The 22,783-nt window shown below is 51.1% G+C and overlaps 2 protein-coding genes across 3 annotated transcripts in view; both read right to left on the bottom strand.

Annotated features, from left to right (window-relative positions):
• NUP160 (nucleoporin 160) overlaps nt 1-9,263 on the bottom strand; it is a 61,963-nt gene extending 52,700 nt beyond the window's left edge. Inside the window, exon 1 of the mRNA XM_069739812.1 lies at nt 9,125-9,263. Coding sequence (XP_069595913.1) covers nt 9,125-9,221 — 97 coding nt within the window. The 5' untranslated portion in view covers nt 9,222-9,263. The remainder of the gene's footprint in view (nt 1-9,124) is intronic.
• Nucleotides 9,264-16,070: 6,807 nt separating this feature from the next.
• The window catches only part of LOC138649414 (uncharacterized), a 78,650-nt gene continuing 71,937 nt past the window's right edge, over nt 16,071-22,783 (bottom strand). For both annotated transcript variants that reach the window (XM_069739814.1, XM_069739813.1), the window contains exons 8-13: nt 22,524-22,576; nt 21,737-21,912; nt 18,519-18,913; nt 17,867-17,963; nt 16,685-16,871; nt 16,071-16,405 (exon numbers count right to left, since the gene is read on the bottom strand). In XM_069739814.1, coding sequence (XP_069595915.1) covers nt 16,254-16,405; nt 16,685-16,871; nt 17,867-17,963; nt 18,519-18,913; nt 21,737-21,912; nt 22,524-22,576 — 1,060 coding nt within the window. In that variant the 3' untranslated portion in view covers nt 16,071-16,253. The remainder of the gene's footprint in view (nt 16,406-16,684; nt 16,872-17,866; nt 17,964-18,518; nt 18,914-21,736; nt 21,913-22,523; nt 22,577-22,783) is intronic.

Genomic DNA, 22,783 nt, shown 5'->3' with positions numbered 1-22,783 from the left:
AGATGTCCATGCGGTGTGCGAAGATCCTTCACTTGCCCTCCTGTCTCCCATTCCTGGAAGAAAGGTTGAAACCATCCCCTACAGGAGAATACCCACGGAGGAGCCCTCTCTTTCCAGAGGTTTGCGATATTGATCTTAATGAAGGTATCCACAAGGAATACCACAGGGTTGACCATACCCAACCCTCCTAGTCTCCTCGTACGGTAAGTAACCTCCCTCTTGACCAGGTTCAGTCTATTCCCCCATAACAGTTGGAAGAACAAACTGTAGACCCGAGTCCAGAGAGATTCCGGCAAGATGCATACACTGCCCAGATAAATCAGTAAAGGGAGCAGGTAAGTTTTGATCAGGTTTACCCTTTCCCTTAGGGTCAAAGACCAACCCTTCCATTGGTTCACCTTCTGAGTGGCGATCTATAGCCTGCTGTCCCAATTTTGTTTGGGGTAATCCCCCTGGCCAAATTCGATGCCAAGGACTTTTGCAGAGACTTTGGGTCCTGGAAGGGTGTCCGGGAGATCAAAACCAGGATCTCCTCCTCCCAGCCAGAGACTCTCACACTTATCCTGATTGATCTTAGACCCGGATGCCTCCGAGTAGCGATCTACCTCTGACATCAGCCACCCTGCCTCCTCATGAGAGGAAACAAACACAGTGACATCATCGGCATACGCCACCACCCTCAGAGTGGCTTCCGGTGTTGCCCGGTCCATCTCGATCCCGGCCAACGGTCCACGCTCCACCCTCCTAAGAAGAGGGTCAATCGCAAACACGTACAGCAGTGGGCTCAAGGGACAACCCTGGCGAACACCGGACCCAACCTCAAAAGAGCTGCCAATCCAACCATTCACAAGTGGGAAACTCTCTGCTCCACTGTACAAGGTCTTAAGCCAATCAACAAACCCCCCCGGCAGGCCATATCTCAGAAGGACGGACCAGAGGTACTCATGATTAACCCGATCAAACGCTTTTGCCTGGTCCAGTGACAGCATGCACCCCTTCCAGTGACCAGCCCTACCCTGCTCCACTGCCTCTCGGACACTGAGCACAGCACTAAATGTGCTGCGGCCTGGAACAGAGCAATGCTGGGCCCCCGAAAGGAGTCGGGGTGCAAATTTCACCAGCCGATTAAACAGCACCTTTGCCAGAACCTTCCTGTCTGCATTGAGAAGCGCTATGGGACGCCAGTTCTCAATGCAAGACGGGTCCTTACCCTTTGACAAGATGATCAGAGCAGACCTCCTCATTGACTTCGGCAGAGTCCCCGAGGAAAGACACTCATTGAATACCTCAGTCAAGAGGGGAACCAAAACGTCCTTAAAGGTCTTATAGAATTCAGATGTTAAGCCATCTGGACCAGGCGATTTTTTGGGGGCAAGCCCTTCAATCGCCAACTGAACTTCCTCTTCCCTGATCATTTCTGTCAAAACGTCAAGAGAGGGGTCTACCCCTGGTTCGGGGACAGCTTCAGCCAGGAAAGCCGACATCTCATCCCAATCAAGATCCCTCTTCCCCAAGAGGTGTGAGTAGAAGGATCTGACAACCTCCAGGATCCCTGATCTGGATCGCCTCAGGGACCCCGTAGTGTCGACCAGTCCTGTAACCACTTTACTATTTACTGACATCCTGCAGTTTCTGTAAGGGTCGGGCGAGCGGTACTTCCCATAATCCCTCTCAAAAACCAAAGATGCGTGTCTATCGTACTGACACCTCATAAGCAAAGATTTCACTCTGGAGATCTCCTCGCGGCTACCTCCAGTTGAGACAAGATGTTCGAGTTTCCTCCTCAGACCCTGATACAGACGGTACCTGTTCAGACTCCTGAGGCTCGAGAGCTGGCGGAAGAATCTCGCCACCCTTTCCTTAAACATCTCCCACCACTCTGACTTACTACTACAAAGATCCAGTAATGGTACCTGGCCCTGAAGAAATTCCTCAAAGGACTGTCTTATCTCCGCTTCTTCCAAGAGAGACGAATTGAGCCTCCAAAAGCCTCTTCCCATCCGGAGGGTCTCTGTAACATTCAGAGAAAACAAAATTAAACAGTGGTCGGAGAACTCCACCTCAACAACAGACACTGCTGAAGAGACAGCTTCCTCCTTTAAATAAAACCTATCTATTCTGGACCTACAGTTACCTCTATGATAGGTGAACCCCTCGTGGCCTGGGGTGTGCCGAATGTGGACATCCACCAGGCGAGCCTCACTAGCTATACTATTAAGGGCGACGCTATCATAAGTCATCTTGTCTCTGGAACCTCCTCTATCTCGGGGCCTCGTGACAGCATTGAAGTCCCCTCCAAAGACAACCTGCCGACTTGTAAAAAGGTAGGGCTTGATCCTCATAAAGAGACACTTCCGGTCCCACTTAGATTGGGGACCATAAATGTTGATGAGCCGGAGCTCTTGTCCCTTCATGAGGACATCTAAGATCAGGCACCTCCCCATTTCTAACTCAATAACCCGTCGGCATTCCACCGGTGCGGTAAAAAGGACCGCCACTCCGCTATACGGCTCGGCCGCAAGAGACCAATAGGAGGGCCCGAGTCTCCACTCCCTCTTAGCTTTAAACACATCTGCCATGTTTGGCAGCCTGGTCTCTTGCAAAAAGAAAATGTCAGCTTCAACCCGGCTGAGAAAATCAAAGGCCGCAAATCTAGCTGTATTTGACTTTATGCTGGCAACATTAATGGACGCCAGCGTCAACGGAGTGGGTACCGCCATCACTGGTGATTGAGTTAGATGGCTTTCTTTTTCCCACTCCCCTTATCCTCTGCCTCAGAGGAGGAATCCTTCCCCCTCTTTAATGACAATGAGGTATCCATTCCCACGTGTTTTTTATTTTTTTCGTCCTCGTCTCCGGACTCTGGGCCAGTCCCTCCCTCCAAGGATCTTACATTCCCAGAAGGAGGAGACTCGGCGTCCCTTGTGAGCCCCGCCGAAGCCAGAACCTCACCCTCAGCTTCCTCCTCAGAGGAAGAGATGTTTTCAAGGGCTTGGAACCGGTTAGAAAGACCAACCAGAGGGGAGTCGGTTTTTCCTTCCTTAGGTACCTTGGTCAGAGTGGGAGAAGATTTTTTATCTCCCTTCTTTCTCTTCTTTTTGGTGCCGAGCTTACGCTTGTCCTCTAGCCACTGCCTATTATCCTCATCCATACTTTCATAATGGGAGGACTCTGAGGCAGTGGCACTTTCCTCCCTGTGGATCCTCCTGACCTCCTCATCCAACTCATCATCCCTTGGGGCCTCAGCAGCAAGACTGGCGTCCAGGACAGGGGCCGCCCCAGTAACACGAGGCTCGCCCAGCTCCCTATCCTGTCTGCGCTTGTCTAGACGCCTTAGCTGTGCAGGCGTCTTTTTATTGCTTTTCTTCCTTGGCCCCTCAGCTCCCTCACCCCTGCTAGTCCCCTCCCCAGCAGAATCAGCCTCACGGCTTTCTCCCACCGGGGTCACGACTGCGTTAGCGAAGGAGCGAGGACAACGGCTGAATGGGTGACCTAACTCACCACACAGGTGACACCTAATCTCCACACAAGATGCAGCAAGATGGCCGATATCCCCACACAATGCACACTTCTGCACAGTGCAGTTTGCGCTGAAGTGTGTGGGGTCGCCGCACTTGTGACAGAGCTTCGGTTGCCCCTGGTAGAAGACCAGGATACGATCTCTACCCAGGAAGGCAGATGATGGTATGTGGGCAACCGTACCACCTGAACGCTTAAGTTTTACCATAAACGTCCAGGCCCCTGACCAGATACCAAACGCGTCATGGTTTTTCTTTGGCATTTCTACCACCTCTCCATACCGGCCAAGCCACGTCATGATGTCATAACAAGAAAGTGACTCGTTACAAGTCATCACGGTCACTTTCTTGACTTGGTTTTGGCGAGACACCACCTGAACGGCAAAGTCTCGCCAGCCGGGCTCATTTTTTGTCAACTCATAGTTCGACCAGAAGAGCTCAAGCCCCTCCGGCCGAACAAAGCTGACATCAAAATTAGGTGTGGAATAGAGATGTATCAAGGCGTAGATGTCAATCGCACTGAAGCCCATCCTCAGCAGGAGCTCCACAACTTTAGATCTTGGAGGACACGCATCATTGCCCCTCCACTGAAGACGGACCACATTCCTACGCACACTACCCGGCCCGGCTGTTGGGAGGGACCACACTGTATCCCCCCCTCTTTGCTCTCGGAAGGCCCCGAGGCCATGCCTCTCTATCCAGAAGGATAGATCAACCTCTCGACCCTCTACCATTAGTGATCTTTCCCCCTTCTTTAGAGCCTCCAGGAGACGCCGTTGCAACATGCCGTCCCCAGAGCCCGGAGACGAGGAGGATGCCCTGTTTCCCCCGGAGGTGACAGCGGCATAACTCCTGACAGGCGCTGCCACCACCGGAGGGGCAACCGGACCAGTGACCACATCCACACCAACAGCATCACCATTACCCACCTCCATAACCCCCTCACCCTCTACCAAACCAGCAACCACACCACTAGACAAAGAGTTTTCCTCATCCATACCCACCACCACATTCACTCCTGCTGGACCAGTGACAACAGGGGGTGACATTTTAACCTCCGCATCATCAGGCACAAGGGGCTGATTCTCCTCCACAGAACTGGAGGTGACCTCACCCCTGATCTTACGTGTGCCCTCCGCATCATCAGATGATATTTTCCGCTGCTTTACTGTTACCAGGTGCCGCTGATCTTTCGCCACTGTGGGGCGCCGCTGATCCTTTATGTCAGCATCTTGTTGACCAGCAGCGCCAACACAGAACAGGACTTTGGGAGGAGGATCGGAACTCCCAGCCCCAGCAACCCCCTCACACTGCCGCCGCTCCTCAACTAAGTGATCAGCGGCAACAGCATTCAAGGGCACCGAGGCTACCGGAGCTGCCCCCGACACTGGGCTGCTCCCCCCTCCCACTGAGGAGCGCACCACAGCATCGTGGCCTGATCGTTTGCCCGCCGCCGGGCCGCCCTCACTGTCCAGCCTCTTGGCTGATGCACCTGCTGCTACGTCCCCGCTACTACAAGCAGAGACGGAGCTCTGCGCCTCATTACCGTGCTCTGTAATCTCCCCGCGCCTTTGCACCGGATCCACAGCAGAACCCGGGCTGGGCTGGGCAACGGGGCTTATACAGCGAGCTGACCCTGCAGCCGACTCAGGGGGTACAGGGAGGGGGGCATATACATAGCTTACCGCTTCCTGCAGCTTAGGTTTGATCTTCTTTACCTTTTTCTTCTGGCCCCCAGGTGCCTCCTCTGGTAAATCATCACCAAGATGGAAGTTCTGAAGGCACACTGGAGACTCCAGCAGCTTGATCTCTGCCATTAGCGCCCCTCCCTGGCCGATGTCACTGTCCTCCCCAGAGCCAGCAGAACTGCGACGAGATGTCATCGTCGCCTGTCCAGCAGGGAGCTCGCTGCACGTGGCCCCTGAGTGACTAAGAGGGCTGCCAGGTGGAGCTTTCTGCTGGTCATCCTCCTCCTCATCATCATCATCCACCTGGCACTCAGGCTGCAGCCCCATCTGCCTTTGCTCTCTGTTATCAGCCATTTCCCTGAATCGATCTTCATTAATAAGTTTTTCCTTAAACGGTCCACTTTTTTCTCTTATGAAAGCTTTTCTGACTTCAAGCTCATTGATGTCCACTTTCAGTCTCCTTACCTCCGCCTGGAGCTGATTCTTCCTCGGTTTGGAGGAACTTGCAGCTTTGTTGCTTGTGCAGCGCAGCTCCTCCCGGAGTCTCATCAGTCTCTTGCTAGCATCTTCATACTCACGGAGGTGGCTCATGACCCGGGAGGCATAGGTGGTCACAGACTCCTTGGGACCCTGCAGCGCCCAACCCTCCTCGGTGAGGTCGGCCTCACCTCCGTGAGCACTCAGCTTTCCTCCAGAAGGGCCGCCATCTTGCATACTAGCAGGCTTCTCCTCCATGGAAGCCTTGCGGCTTCTCTGGGTCTCTGCAGACCTGGGGGGAGTAGGAGCCACATTGCTGCGACTCCTGGTGGAGCGTCTCACCCCCGAATCCTCTGATGTGCAGGCTGGTTGCTGGTTCCTTCTGCCCCCCGCCAGCCTGGTCCGGGAAGCAGAAGCCTGGGACTTGGCTCCCTCACTCATCCCAGGAAACCCACTCCCTCCCTGGGTAAGAGAGAGAGCAGGCCCCCGGGTGGAGAGGTGGTGGTTCCCAGGAGCTCAGGAGCACACTGCAGGTTCAGCAGCGACCGCACCCACAATCAGCACAATGAGCAGCAGCTGAGCAGAGCTGCACCCACTATCCTGCTGGTGCAGTCACTGTGTACATACATTACTGATCCTGAGTTACATCCTGTATTATACCCCAGAGCTGCACTCACTATTCTGCTGGTGCAGTCACTGTGTACATACATTACTGATCCTGAGTTACATCCTGTATTATACCCCAGAGCTGCACTCACTATTCTGCTGGTGCAGTCACTGTGTACATACATTACATTACTGATCCTGGGTTACCTCCTGTATTATACCCCAGAGCTGCATTCACTATTCTGCTGGTGCAGTCACTGTGTATATACATTACATTACTGATCCTGAGTTACCTCCTGTATTATACCCCAGAGCTGCATTCACTATTCTGCTGGTGCAGTCACTGTGTACATACATTACTGATCCTGAGTTACCTCCTGTATTATACCCCAGAGCTGCATTCACTATTCTGCTGGTGCAGTCACTGTGTATATACATTACATATCCTGAGTTACATCCTGTATTATACTCCAGAGCTGCACTCACTATTCTGCTGGTGCAGTCACTGTGTATATACATTACATTACTGATCCTGAGTTATATCCTGTATTATACTCCAGAGCTGCACTCACTATTCTGCTGGTGCAGTCACTGTGTACATACATTACTGATCCTGAGTTACCTCCTGTATTATACCCCAGAGCTGTACTCACTATTCTGCTGGTGCAGTCACTGTGTACATACATTACATTACTGATCCTGAGTTACCTCCTGTATTATACTCCAGAGCTGCACTCACTATTCTGCTGGTGCAGTCACTGTGTACATACATTACTGATCCTGAGTTACCTCCTGTATTATACTCCAGATCTGCACTCACTATTCTGCTGGTGCAGTCACTGTGTACATACATTACATTACTGATCCTGAGTTACCTCCTGTATTATACTCCAGAGCTGCACTCACTATTCTGCTGGTGCAGTCACTATGTACATACATTACATTACTGATCCTGAGTTACCTCCTGTATTATACTCCAGAGCTGCACTCACTATTCTGCTGGTGCAGTCACTGTGTACATACATTACTGATCCTGAGTTACCTCCTGTATTATACCCCAGAGCTGTACTCACTATTCTGCTGGTGCAGTCACTGTGTACATACATTACATTACTGATCCTGAGTTACCTCCTGTATTATACTCCAGAGCTGCACTCACTATTCTGCTGGTGCAGTCACTGTGTACATACATTACATTACTAATCCTGAGTTACATCCTGTATTGTACGCATTATACTCCAGAGCTGCACTCACTATTCTGCTGGTGCAGTCACTGTGTACATACATTACATTACTGATCCTGAGTTACATCCTGTATTATACCCCAGAGCTGCACTCACTATTCTGCTGGTACAGTCACTGTGTACATACATTACATTACTGATCCTGAGTTACCTCCTGTATTATACTCCAGAGCTGCGCACACTATTCTGCTGGTGCAGTCACTGTGTACATACATTACATTACTGATCCTGAGTTACATCCTGTATTATACCCCAGAGCTGCACTCACTATTCTGCTGGTGCAGTCACTGTGTACATACATTACATTACTGATCCTGAGTTACATCCTGTATTATACCCCAGAGCTGCAGTCACTATTCTGCTGGTGCAGTCACTGTGTACATACATTACATTACTGATCCTGAGTTACCTCCTGTATTATACCCCAGAGCTGCACTCACTATTCTGCTGGTGCAGTCACTGTGTACATACATTACATTACTGATCCTGAGTTACATCCTGTATTATACTCCAGAGCTGCACTCACTATTCTGCTGGTGCAGTCACTGTGTACATACATTACATTACTGATCCTGAGTTACCTCCTGTATTATACTCCAGAGCTGCACTCACTATTCTGCTGGTGCAGTCACTGTGTACATACATTACATTACTGATCCTGAGTTACCTCCTGTATTATACCCCAGAGCTGCACTCACTATTCTGCTGGTGCAGTCACTGTGTACATACATTACATTACTGATCCTGAGTTACATCCTGTATTATACTCCAGAGCTGCACTCACTATTCTGCTGGTGCAGTCACTGTGTACATACATTACATTACTGATCCTAAGTTACCTCCTGTATTATACTCCAGAGCTGCACTCACTATTCTGCTGGTGCCGTCACTGTGTACATACATTACATTACTGATCCTGAGTTACCTCCTGTATTATACTCCAGAGCTGCACTCACTATTCTGCTGGTGCAGTCACTGTGTACATACATTACATTACTGATCCTGAGTTACATCCTGTATTATACTCCAGAGCTGCACTCACTATTCTGCTGGTGCAGTCACTGTGTACATACATTACATTACTGATCCTGAGTTACATCCTGTATTATACTCCAGAGCTGCACTCACTATTCTGCTGGTGCAGTCACTGTGTACATACATTACATTACTGATCCTGAGTTACCTCCTGTATTATACTCCAGAGCTGCACTCACTATTCTGCTGGTGCAGTCACTGTGTACATACATTACATTACTGATCCTGAGTTACATCCTGTATTATACTCCAGAGCTGCACTCACTATTCTGCTGGTGCAGTCACTGTGTACATACATTACATTACTGATCCTGAGTTACCTCCTGTATTATACTCCAGAGCTGCACTCACTATTCTGCTGGTGCAGTCACATTACAGATGACATGATGCGACTTTTGGAGGTTGTCGCAGTCACGTGGAGCTGACACTTCTCTTTCCCCTCACAGTCGGTGACATTACATCGTATATATATATATATATATATATATATATATATAGACACATAACGAGTGTCCGGCAGGGTGTCCCCCGCAGTCCGGCACCGGGCGCTCATTACCGGGCCGCAGGCTGACATCCCGGTAGTTCCTCCTGCTCTCCCGCTCGGCCGCGCTCAGCTCCGTGAAGCTCCGCTCCAGCACCACAGACGCCGCCATGTTTCCTGAGAGGGAGCCGCGCGCTGCTTGAAAGGGGGCGGGACCTGCCGCTCAAAGGTTTCCCCCGGTGCAGAGCATGCTGGGTAGTGAGGGCGGGAGGAAGCAGCGGCCATGTTTGCTGCTGGCAGAGCCCTTTCTGGCCTCCTGCAGTTGCTGACGAGGCTCACATGGACAGTTTCTTGCTAATAGACGTTTGTGACTGCAAAATTCAATGCAAAATAAAAAAAAATACATACAAATTTTTTTTTAGTGATTTCTTTCATTTGTTTTTGTGTTTCTGTGACCTCTTTTGCTTGTAATCAGTTGTAGCATTTACAGTTAAAAAGTGAGTGGAAGAGATAGAATTCACGGTGCGGAATCACACGTGGCTCGTGGGCTGTGCTCATACCGCGCTGTTATCGCTAAAAAAACACCAGAAAAAGCGCAGAGAAAACGCAGAAAAGCCTCTTCTCAGTTATTTCTCCTGTTTGGGGCATTGGATGTTTTTTTATCTCCTGGTGGGAGAAAAGCAGCTGCCGCTCAATTGTGTGGAGACGCTGCTGACGGAAAACGCGCCAGAGTAAGCGCCGTCCAATCAGAAGGCTGGAAATAACGCGCCAAAATATTCCACAAACTCCCCCAAAAGAAGCCATGCCGGCCTGTGGACCCCTCGTCCTCGGGGGCCGCGATCACACAGCGTCTGTAGACCCCGGCGTGGCCGCTGAGCCCTGACAGGACGACGCTCCAGCCTCTGACCTCCTGGAGATGGAGGACAGGCTCAGGCTCTGCAGTTTCTCACAGATCGGTGACTTCCGACCATCTTTGCTCCGGAGAGACTCTGCCTCCCTCACACGTCCTCTCTACAGTCTGTGACTTCGCGGCCACTGTCCCTCGGAGGTTTTCCATTATCACCACTTCTCCAGGCTCTGACCTCCTGGAGATGGAGGACAGGCTCAGGCTCTGCAGCTTCTCGCAGATCGGTGACTTCCAACCATCTTTACTCCGGAGAGACTCTGCCTCCCTCACACGTCCTCTCTACAGTCTGTGACTTCGCTCTCACTGTCCCTCAGAGGTTTTCCATTATCACCACTTACTTCTCCAGCCTCTGACCTCCTGGAGATGGAGGACAGGCTCAGGCTCTGCAGTTTCTCACAGATCGGTGACTTCCGACCATCTTTGCTCCGGAGAGACTCTGCCTCCCTCACACGTCCTCTCTACAGTCTGTGACTTCGCGGCCACTGTCCCTCGGAGGTTTTCCATTATCACCACTTCTCCAGGCTCTGACCTCCTGGAGATGGAGGACAGGCTCAGGCTCTGCAGCTTCTCGCAGATCGGTGACTTCCGACCATCTTTGCTCCGGAGAGACTCTGCCTCCCTCACACGTCCTCTCTACACTCTGTGACTTCGCGGCCACTATCCCCCCGGAGGTTTTCCATTATCACCACTTCTCCAGCCTCTGATCTCCTGGAGATGGAGGACAGGCTCAGGTCTGCAGCTTCTCACAGATCGGTGACTTCCGACCATCTTTGCTCCGGAGAGACTCTGCCTCCCTCACACGTCCTCTCTACAGTCCGTGACTTCGCTGCCACTGTCTGTCAGAGGTTTTCCATTATCACCACTTACTTCTCCAGGCTCTGACCTCCTGGAGATGGAGGACAGGCTCAGGCTCTGCAGCTTCTCACAGATCGATGACTTCCGACCATCTTTGCTCCGGAGAGACTCTGCCTCCCTCACACGTCCTCTCTACAGTCTGTGACTTCACTCTCACTGTCCCTCAGAGGTTTTCCATTATCACCACTTACTTCTCCAGCCTCTGACCTCCTGGAGATGGAGGACAAGCTCAGGCTCTGCAGCTTCTCGCAGATCGGTGACTTCCGACCATCTTTGCTCCGGAGAGACTCTGCCTCCCTCACACGTCCTCTCTACAGTCTGTGACTTCGCTGCCACTGTCCCTCCGGAGGTTTTCCATTAGCACCACTTACTTCTCCAGCCTCTGATCTCCTGGAGATGGAGGACAGGCGCAGGCTCTGCAGTTTCTCACAGATCGGTGACTTCCGACCATCTTTGCTCCGGAGAGACTCTGCCTCCCTCACACGTCCTCTCTACAGTCTGTGACTTTGTGGCCACTGTCCTCCCGGAGGTTTTCCATTATCACCACTTCTCCAGCCTCTGATCTCCTGGAGATGGAGGACAGGCTCAGGCTCTGCAGCTTCTCGCAGATCGGTGACTTCCGACCATCTTTGCTCCGGAGAGACTCTGCCTCCCTCACATGTCCTCTCTACAGTCTGTGACTTCGCTGCCACTGTCCCTCAGAGGTTTTCCATTATCACCACTTACTTCTCCAGCCTCTGACCTCCTGGAGATGGAGGACAAGCTCAGGCTCTGCAGCTTCTCGCAGATCGGTGATTTCCGACCATCTTTGCTCCGGAGAGACTCTGCCTCCCTCACACGTCCTCTCTACAGTCTGTGACTTCGCTGCCACTGTCCCTCCGGAGTTTTTCCATTAGCACCACTTACTTCTCCAGCCTCTGATCTCCTGGAGATGGAGGACAGGCGCAGGCTCTGCAGTTTCTCACAGATCGGTGACTTCCGACCATCTTTGCTCCGGAGAGACTCTGCCTCCCTCACACGTCCTCTCTACAGTCTGTGACTTTGTGGCCACTGTCCTCCCGGAGGTTTTCCATTATCACCACTTCTCCATCCTCTGATCTCCTGGAGATGGAGGACAGGCTCAGGCTCTGCAGCTTCTCGCAGATCGGTGACTTCCGACCATCTTTGCTCCGGAGAGACTCTGCCTCCCTCACACGTCCTCTCTACAGTCTGTGACTTCGCTGCCACTGTCCCTCTGGAGGTTTTCCATTATCACCACTTACTTCTCCAGCCTCTGATCTCCTGGAGATGGAGGACAGGCTCAGGTTCTGCAGCTTCTCGAAGATCGGTGACTTCCGACCATCTTTGCTCCGGAGAGACTCTGCCTCCCTCACATGTCCTCTCTACAGTCTGTGACTTCGCTGCCACTGTCCCTCAGAGGTTTTCCATTATCACCACTTCTCCAGCCTCTGACCTCGTCCTGGAGATGGAGGACAGGCTCAGGCTCTGCAGCTTCTCGCAAATCGGTGACTTCCGACCATCTTTGCTCCGGAGAGACTCTGCCTCCCTCACACGTCCTCTCTACAGTCTGTGACTTCGCTGCCACTGTCCCTCCGGAGGTTTTCCATTATCACCACTTACTTCTCCAGCCTTTTATTAACCCCGTTCCACCTTTTTTGCCCTTGTGGTCGCACCATGAGGGAATATTTACCCGTGTTTTGTATCCAGACAAGCAGGATATTGAATCCTCGCCTGGGATCACCTTCCACACAACCATCTTTGACTGGAGTCTGCATAAATCTAGCGTCTTTTTTAGCCTGTGATCGCAGGACGGTCCCTGAAAATTCAGCTGGTTGATGGTAATTTTTAGCAAAGTCATTTCTTTTTGTTTATTTTACCCACATTTTCAGAAATGATCCAAGCAACTCTTGAATGTCGAGGGGTGTAGCTTCCAAAATTAGGTCACTTCTTGGGGACTTTATTATTTTGACACTTCTGATAATCCTGAAACAATAGAAGCTTTAGGCCATGTTCACACAGTGCGTTTTTTTCTGCGGAACCGCAGCGTTTTTGCCGCTGCGGTTCCGCAGCTGTTTTCCATGCAGGGTACAGTACAATGTACCCTATGGAAAACAGGAACCACTGTGCACATGATGCGGGAATCGGGAAAAAAAGCCGCGCTGAATAGCCGCGGTAAAAAAGAAGTACCATGTCACTTCTTTTTTCGGAGCCGCAGCGGTTCTGCACCCATAGACCTCCATTGTGAGGTCAAACCCGCAGTAAAACCCGCAGATCAAAATCTCCCCCCCTTATACTTACCCGGCCTCCCGGTGTCCGTCCGGCCGTCTTCTCCCTGGGCGCCGCCATCTTGCAAAATGGCGGGCGCATGCGCAGTGCGCCCGCCGAATCTGCCGGCCGGCAGATTCGTTCCAAAGTGCATTTTGATCACTGAGATATAACCTATCTCAGTGATCAAAATAAAAAAATAGTAAATGACACCCCCCCCCCTTTGTCACCCCCATAGGTAGGGACAATAAAAAAATTAAGAATTTTTTTTTTTTTTTCCACTAAGGTTAGAATAGGGTTAGGGGTAGGGGTAGGGTTAGGGGTAGGGTTAGGGTTAGGGTATTTTCAGCCATTTTAACCCTAAAAAAACTTCATAGAAAACACACAGACTCTGCATAGAAAACTGCATAAAAAAAGGATCAAAAAACGCATCAAAAAACGCACCAAAAAAGCACAAAAAAAGGACCTGCGTTTTCTGCCAAGAGCTGCGGTTTCAGTCCTGAAAAAAAAAGGATGGAAATCAGGAACGTGTGAACATACCCTTAGATGTTGGCTGGTGCCCCCTTCTATTCTGATACAACATAGTAAACCCAGCACTCAACTTAAGTGAATGTTGCAGCGAAGTTTATTGTAGCATGAACAGAAAAACGTTTCGGTCCGTGGCGCCCTTCATCAGTTACGTAATATTCAAAAGCAATGGTAGACTGTGGATACGTAGTGCCCTTCACACGAGGCAAATAGAGAACGTCTAGCGCAGGAAACTTCGCTGTGCGAGATAATGAATGAAGGTAGTACCTAGAGTCAACGTGCTCACTGACGCAGAGTCCACCGCCCTTCTGTTCTGAGTCCTGACGTGTTCCCGGAAAGCAGAAAAATGCAGCTCGGCTTTGGGATTCCGTTCTGTGGAGCAAAAAGACAAAACTGAGGGCTCGGTGATGTCTACAGTGAAGCACAGCGGGGGCTCAGTAATGTCTACAGTCAATTATGGCGGGGGCTCGGTGATGTCTACAGTCAAGCATGGCGGGGGCTCGGTAATGTCTACAGTGAAGCACGGCGGGGGCTCAGTAATGTCTACAGTCATGCATGGCGGGGGCTCGGTAATTTCTACAGTCATGCATGGCGGGGGCTCGGTGATGTCTACAGTCAAGCATGGCGGGGGCCCGGTAATGTCTACAGTGAAGCACGGCGGGGGTTCAGTGATGTCTACAGTCAAGCATGGCGGGGGCTCGGTAATGTCTACAGTCATGCATGGCGGGGGCTCAGTAATGTCTACAGTGAAGCACGGCGGGGGCTCGGTAATGTCTACAGTCATGCATGGCGGGGGCTCAGTAATGTCTACAGTGAAGCATGGCGAGGGTTCGGTGATGTCTACAGTGAAGCATGGTGGGGGCTCGGTGATGTCTAGAGTGATGCATGGCGGGGGCTCGGTAATGTCTACAGTGAAGCATGGTGGGGGCTCGGTGATGTCTACAGTGAAGCATGGCGGGGGCTCGGTGATGTCTACAGTGAAGCATGGTGGGGGCTCGGTGATGTCTACAGTCATGCATGGCGGGGGCTCGGTGATGTCTAGAGTGATGCATGGTGGGGGCTCGGTAATGTCTACAGTGAAGCATGGTGGGGGCTCGGTGATGTCTACAGTGAAGCATGGCGGGGGCTCGGTGATGTCTACAGTGAAGCATGGTGGGGGCTCGGTGATATCTACAGTGAAGCACAGTGGGGGCTCGGTGATGTCTACAGTGATGCATGGTGGGGGCTCAGGGATGTCTACAGTGAAGCATGGTGGGGGCTCGGTGATATCTACAGTGAAGCACGGTGGGGGCTCGGTGATGTCTACAGTGATGCACGGCGGGATCTCGGTGATGTCTACAGTGATGCATGGTGGGGGCTCGGTGATGTCTACAGTGAAGCACGGTGGGGGGCTGGGTGATATCTACAGTGAAGCACGGTGGGGGGCTCGGTGATGTCTACAGTGAAGCATGGCGGGGGCTCGGTGATGTCTACAGTGAAGCACGGTGGGGGGCTCGGTGATATCTACAGTGATGCATGGTGGGGGCTCGGTGATATCTACAGTGAAGCATGGTGGGGGGCTCGGTGATGTCTACAGTGAAGCATGGCGGGGGCTCGGTAATGTCTACAGTGAAGCATGGTGGGGGCTCGGTAATTTCTACAGTGAAGCATGGTGGGGGGCTCGGTGATATTTACAGTGAAGCACGGTGGGGGCTCAGTGATGTCTACAGTGAAGCACGGTGGGGGGCTCGGTGATGTCTACAGTGAAGCACGGTGAGGGGCTCGGTGATATCTACAGTGAAGCATGGTGGGGGCTCAGTGATGTCTACAGTGAAGCACGGCGGGGGCTCGGTGATGTCTACAGTGAAGCATGGTGGGGGCTCGGTGATGTCTACAGTGAAGCATGGCGGGGGCTCGGTGATTTCTACAGTGAAGCACGGTGGGGGGCTCGGTGATATCCACAGTGATGCATGGTGGGGGCTCGGTGATGTCTACAGTGAAGCATGGTGGGGGGCTCGGTGATATCTACAGTGAATCACGGTGGGGGCTCGGTGATGTCTACAGTGAAGCACAGCGGGGGCTCGGTGATGTCTAGAGTGATGCACGGCGGGGGCTCGGTGATGTCTACAGTGAAGCATGGTGGGGGCTCGGTGATATCTACAGTGAAGCACGGTGGGGGCTCGGTGATGTCTACAGTGAAGCACGGCGGGGGCTCGGTGATGTCTAGAGTGATGCACGGCGGGGGCTCGGTGATGTCTACAGTGAAGCATGGTGGGGGCTCGGTGATATCTACAGTGAAGCACGGTGGGGGCTCGGTGATGTCTACAGTGAAGCACAGCGGGGGCTCGGTGATGTCTACAGTGAAGCACGGCGGGGGCTCGGTGATGTCTACAGTGAAGCATGGTGGGGGCTCGGTGATGTCTACAGTGATGTGACCTCTAGAACATTTATATAACACGTGGATATAATTGTTAGGACACCAAGATGGAGACTTTATAGCAGAAATAGGCTTTATTATAACGCTAGCATCCTTACATTTACCATTGTGTCACAGATATAGACAATTTCCTCCAGATTCGGCCGGTGTTTGCCTGTGAATATTCATAATTATTTGACATTTATTTGTTTTACATTCAAGTTTTAAAATTACATTTTCTCGCACAATTCGTCTCAGAAGTCTTGAGTCTTTAGCAAGTTGTAACCAGAGAATCGGACTCTTTTTATATAGATGTAAACAATGAATCCGAGTGATGCGACCACGGCTGCACCGGATATCGAGATCACCAGGGTGTTCACATTCAGAGACGCCGATGTATCGTGATCTGCGGGGAAAATTACAAATCAGTAGGGGGTCCAATGGGCCACGAACGTGGATGCGCGGCTGTAAGCATTGCTGCCACCCTACCCGTCATCGGGGGGTACAGGCGCACTCCGACTGCTCTCATTCCCTGCGTCTCCGCTCACTGGGAACAGCAGAGGCGCCCCTGGCCCCTAGTGCTAAGTGTAAGAGGGTCCCCACCTAGAATGTGTAATTTATCGGAGTGCCCATTAGCCCCCTCATTCTGCTGCTACCTCCGCACCCCTTCATGTTTGGTTCTCACCTCCATCACTTGGCGATTGTCTCTTCATCTGGACGGGACCCTGCGAGATGAAGTGCTGCTGAGACTCTGAGGTCACTGATCTCCGGCGTCTCTGCCTGTTAGCGCCCCCCTTAGGGATGCAGCCATGGCTGCAGCGAGTACCTGTCTCTCCGAGTTTACATAATAGAACCGTGCAACTCATATAAACCTAAGGATTCAATAACAGAAGACAATGAATACTGACATATCTGCAGCTGGAGTGACGTCACGTGTGTAAATCACCAGAATAAGTCGCTGCCAACAGTCCTGAATTTGCCCAAACTCTCCTTATTTTCTGGATATATTCCCGGCAAATTCAAGGCTGGGGAAATCCAGCCCCCAAACAGTTGTTCTTGGATTGTGGAGGTGTCGGGGGCATTCCCAGGCAGGAGGGCGGTCTGGGCACTATCACCTTGGGCGCTATGGACGCGGCATTTTGTGTATACTCAGCAGCCATGGCCGGAGGGGGGGTACTGTGAGAAGCAATGAGCTGGGGACAGGTCACACTGTAAGCAGAGGACAACCCCCGTAATTGCTCGGCTACAAGTAGCGGTACGGAGGCTGTACGGCAGCGCAGGGAGCTTCGCTCCATCTGACTCCAGTTTATGACATTTTTTAACTTGCAATAAAATATTTGCCATGTTTATTATCAGTCTCCAAATTTCAAAAGTATCGCGATCTCCAAGGAGAAATGTGGTTTATTATTAAGAAGGAAAGCTGCAATGGCACCAAGTCTACACAGAGTCCATTCACGTTATTGGGTGGTCTGTAGAGAAGAGCGAATGGCTTCACAAGACCCTGCTCCAGCGGCCATGTCAGCAGTCCGAGGGCCGACACACAGGAGCTCTGCGAAACGCCTCCTACCTGCCGGCATCTGCAGCGCCTCTTCTGATTAGGAGCCCGGGTGCTGTGTCCCTCCGAGCACACATATAAGAGGCGCCGCGGCTGACGGCAGGACGAGGTGAGCAGAGCTCCCCTCCGGCCGACACAACTATGACGTGACCGGTGGACCAGGGTCCTGTGATCCGATCTGCTCATCTCTAATAATGCCGGACAGGACGGGTCGTCCAGGGAAAGAGACGCTCGACGAGACCACCTCCATTCAGAGCTGTATGGAAAAGGGCTTTATACCCCCGACTTCCCCTTTAATTTACATGAACTTACTTCACTATAGTCTCCAATAAACGCGAAGGCCTCGACAGCGAATCTGTACACCGTGCTGTTTGCAGCATAGACCACCAGAGTTTCATCCTTTATGCATCTGCAATATGGAGGATTAGGGTTAGCGAGCACAACGGTTACTTTTGGTGACTTGTCGGGGTCTTCTTGGCCCCCTTAGTCAGCCGATCGGGAGTCAGAGCTCCCCCAATCTGTTACTGATGACCCTTTCTATGGATAGGTCATCAATACTGCAGTAGTAAAGTCCCACAGAGCCCCTTCATTAGGATAGGTCATAACTTATAGATCACTGGGGGTCCAACTGATTAGATCTGCCCCAATCGACAGAATGGAGCCAATTTATGGGGTCCCTGCCGTGACAGATAAGCTTCATGGCACAAATGGACCCCTGATCCTGTGGCATTAACCCTTCAGGGGTACCATAGAATGAGTAGCCACATCTTAGAGGGGTATTGATGACCTATCCTTATGTGATTGATTCCCAGGACCCCGCAATCATCAGAATGAGGAGATGGTGGACCCCTAGGCATGAGCAGCTCTGGTCAGCGTGGACGGGAAAACGTCCCCAAGAGTAGAAAAAAAATCCCAAAACATGAAAAAGCCGTTAAATCTGGTGTGCGTAAATGAATGCATGTACCCGTTCTGTATGAGGTCGTAGGCGGTGGGGTCGCTGGGGTTGTCGTGTGGCGTGGCTTTACACGACTCCACGAAGAGCTGGACGTTGGGGACGGAAGCGGAGACCTGAATCTCCATGTAGAGCAGCTCTCGCAGCGTCGCCTCCAGCGGAAACTGCGTCTCCACCTCCACAAAGCGGTCGTCGGTGTAGAACTGGAACTTGTAGGTGAACTTCCCGAATCCGGCCTCCGTGAACACGTAATCCGACTTGTGGGCGCGGAACGAGGCAGACACTCGGCTCTTCTTGGGGAAGGAGCAGTTAAAGGGAATGGACACGCCGTGCAACCTGGTGATGACGCTCAGCGTGTCGCTGAAGGACGTGGCCTGGTTCTTAAAGACGATGGCGTCCTCTGTTTCCTGGATGAGAAGGTAAAACATGTCAGACTCTGGGGGTAACCGCACGTGCCAACCTGAGGTGGTCGACTCGTAGATGACAGGTGGTCGGGCCATGGTGCTACAGATTCTAACGTGTATCCACTTCGATCCCCAAATAACAAGATTCTGGGAGGTCTCGGGGGCTTTCAGCAGATCCGACAACTCCTCCCGGAGCTCGCACCTTTTTCGGGGGCCACCTGGTACCTCTCACATTTGGATGGGGGGTTACTTAAATCCCACCCATTTTGGCCTGAATTTGCTAGAACTGTATCTGAAACGTTTGGATAGTTCTTGCAAATTCCGGCTGGCTGGCAGGTATGGCATTGCCGAAAATGTGCCCTGCCTGTGAGCAAACCCTGGCAGGGAAGAAAAGAAGACACTCACCTCCTGGTCCGACCCCGCTCCTGTGTAATCAGCGCACGGTCCTCTGAGCAGAAGAAACAGTATCTCTTCTGGCTCTTGAACACTGCAGACAATCAGAAGCTGCTGATTGGTTGCAGCGGTCACACACTCGCCATATGTTCATCTCAACAGACCAGTTGGGGACACGGCACTGACTACGGGGGAGCAGGACGGCTTCGGGAGGCGACTATTCAGCTTTTTAACATTTTTCTCTCCTCCCTGACCAATAAATAAAGCGACAATCCCTTCATGGCTCCGCAGTCTGCAAATTAATAGCACTTCCTGGGGAAGAAAGTGGCGTCACTGCTGCAGATTTATCTCGAGTGTCCGAGCCGTGAGACCTGCCGATGATCTCCTGGAATGATGGGAAGGTGCGAGGGGCGCAGCACGGGCGCAGATTACGGGACGTGTGACCCTCAGGTCCCCACAGCCAGGCGGCCATTACTATCACTAGTTACATCCAGATTTAGTTTCTTTTGTGGACTGGTCCTCAGGGAATGATTTAATGGATGGACTGGTCCTCAGGGAATGATTTAATGGACGGACTGGTCCTCAGGGAATGATTTAATGGACGGACTGGTCATCAGGGAATGATTTAATGGATGGACTGGTCCTCAGAGAATAATTGAATGGATGGACTGGTCTTCAGGGAATGATTTAATGGATGGACTGGTCCTCAAGGAATGATCTAATAGATGGACTGGTCCTCGGGGAATGATTTAATGGATGTACCGGTCCTTGGGGAATGATTTAATGGATGGACTGGTCCTCGGGGAATGATTTAATGGATGGACTGGTCCTCAGGGAATGATTTAATGGACGGACTGGTCCTCAGGGAATGATTTAATGGACGGACTGGTCATCAGGGAATGATTTAATGGACGGACTGGTCCTCAGGGAATGATTTAATGGATGGACTGGTCCTCAGGGAATGATTTAATGGACGGACTGGTCCTCAGGGAATGATTTAATGGACGGACTGGTCATCAGGGAATGATTTAATGGATGGACTGGTCCTCAGAGAATAATTGAATGGATGGACTGGTCTTCAGGGAATGATTTAATGGATGGACTGGTCCTCAAGGAATGATCTAATAGATGGACTGGTCCTCGGGGAATGATTTAATGGATGTACCGGTCCTTGGGGAATGATTTAATGGATGGACTGGTCCTCGGGGAATGATTTAATGGATGGACTGGTCCTTGGGGAATGATTTAATGGACGGACTGGTCCTCAGGGAATGATTTAATGGATGGACTGGTCCTCAGAGAATAATTGAATGGATGGACTGGTCTTCAGGGAATGATTTAATGGATGGACTGGTCCTCAAGGAATGATCTAATAGATGGACTGGTCCTCGGGGAATGATTTAATGGATGGACTGGTCCTTGGGGAATGATTTAATGCATGGACTGGTCCTTGGGGAATGATTTAATGGATGGACTGGTCCTCAGGGAATGATTTAATGGATGGACTGGTCCTCAGAGAATAATTGAATGGATGGACTGGTCTTCAGGGAATGATTTAATGGATGGACTGGTCCTCGGGGAATGATTTAATGGATGGACTGGTCCTCAGGAATGATTTAATGGATGGACTGGTCCTCAGGTAATGATTTAATGGATGGAGTGGTCCTCAGGGAATGATTTAATGGATGGACTGGTCCTCAGGGAATGATTTAATGGATGGACTAGTCCATGGGGAATGATTTAATGGACAGCCTGGTCCTCGGGGAATGATTTAATGGATGGACTGGTCCTCAAGAGAATAATTGAATGGATGGACTAGTCCATGGGAAATGATTTAATGGATGGACTGGTCCTCAGGGAATGATTTAATAGATGGACTTGTCCTCAGGGAATGATTTAATGGATGGACTAGTCCTTGGAGAATGATTTAATGGACGGACTGGTCCTCACGGAATGATTTAATGGATGGACTGGTCCTCAGGGAATGATTTAATGGATGGACTGTTCCTCAGGGAATGATTTAATGGATGTACTGGTCCTCAGGGAATGATTTAATGGATGGACTGGTCCTCTGGGAGTGATTTAATGGACTGACAGGTTCTCAGGGAATGATTTAATGGATAGACTGGTCCTCAGGGAATAATTGAATGGATGGACTGGTCCTCAGGGAATGATTTAATGGATGGACTGGTCCTCAGGGAATGATTTAATGGATGGAGTGGTCCTCGGGGAGTGATTTAATGGATGGAGTGGTCCTCGGGGAGTGATTTAATGGATGGACTAGTCCATGGGAAATGATTTAATGGATGGACTGGTCTTCGGGGAATGATTTCATGGACGCTCTGGTGCAGTAATGTGATGCCATGGCTTCCTATGTTTGCAGGGTGCCCCGCTATAATAAGAGCGTTCGTATGGACATTCATCGGTCATTACCTCGGTTTCCGTCCCGCAGGAGTTGTAGGCGACGCTGGCGATCAGGTGCGTGCTGTTGGAGCTCACCAAACACTGCGGATCATTCAGGCGGAACTGGTTCTCATAAAGTTCGTGATCGGACGACTTCCCCACAATTAGGGTCATGGTGTTTTCATGGCAGGTCAGCTCCATGTTATCTAGACGGGAGGATCAGAAATATTAAATAATGCATCCGTGCGTCCTGATACCGAAGACCATGCACATGGCGGGTATGACCAAACAATGGCCCCCGTTATAAAGTTAGGTTCTGGAAGCATTTGTGGATTCTCCGTGCGCTGCCGATTAATGAAAACGTCAATTCACGGGATATTATTAAAGTCGTGGTTTTTATTCAACGCGTTTCGAAGTGTCAAGCGCTTCTTCTTCAGGAGACGACCACTCGTAGATGTGAGGACAAGGCAGTTATTAAAGGTTGAAACCTCAAATAAAGACGCCAAACCAACACATGAGCGCGTGTCTTGTGCCAAAGATCATCGGATCTAGAACGGTACAAGGACACACACCTATGACCAACATGGAGGTGGGGGCCAAGGTCCAAAATTTCCACTGGGGCCCAGTGGACGCTAGTTACGCCACTGGATGTGAAATTTGCGTGATAAATATGAGACAATAAATTTGTTGAGTCTGAACCTAAATCCTCGGTGTGGAGCGTGTGTCCTCATGTGCCGACCATGGCACCCAAAAGCTGGGACCCCCGAGTTTATTCCCCCGTCTATGTTGTTATACCATTGTCTGTAGCGGAGCGTACCTAAGTGGTTGGGTCCCACCACGGCAATGACGCAGCGCATCTCGGACTGATACCTGGTGGAAAGATGTCAGCAATATCAGACATTATGCAGGACAATGTATGTCTACACATGCTACATTAAAGGGGTTGTGTAGGATAGGAAAAACATGGCTGCGTATTGCCCAAAGCAGCGCCAGCCCGCACTTCAGGTGGTCTGTGGTATTGCAGCTCTGCAACACTTTAATAAAGCTGAGCTGCAATACCAGACACAGAGAGTAGAC

This window comes from Ranitomeya imitator, chromosome 9 (genome assembly GCF_032444005.1).
Source record: "Ranitomeya imitator isolate aRanImi1 chromosome 9, aRanImi1.pri, whole genome shotgun sequence".
Classification (NCBI taxonomy): Eukaryota; Metazoa; Chordata; class Amphibia; order Anura; family Dendrobatidae; genus Ranitomeya; species Ranitomeya imitator.
The sequence above is the reverse complement of the archived record's forward strand: the minus strand, read 5'-3'. Positions and strand labels throughout refer to the sequence as shown.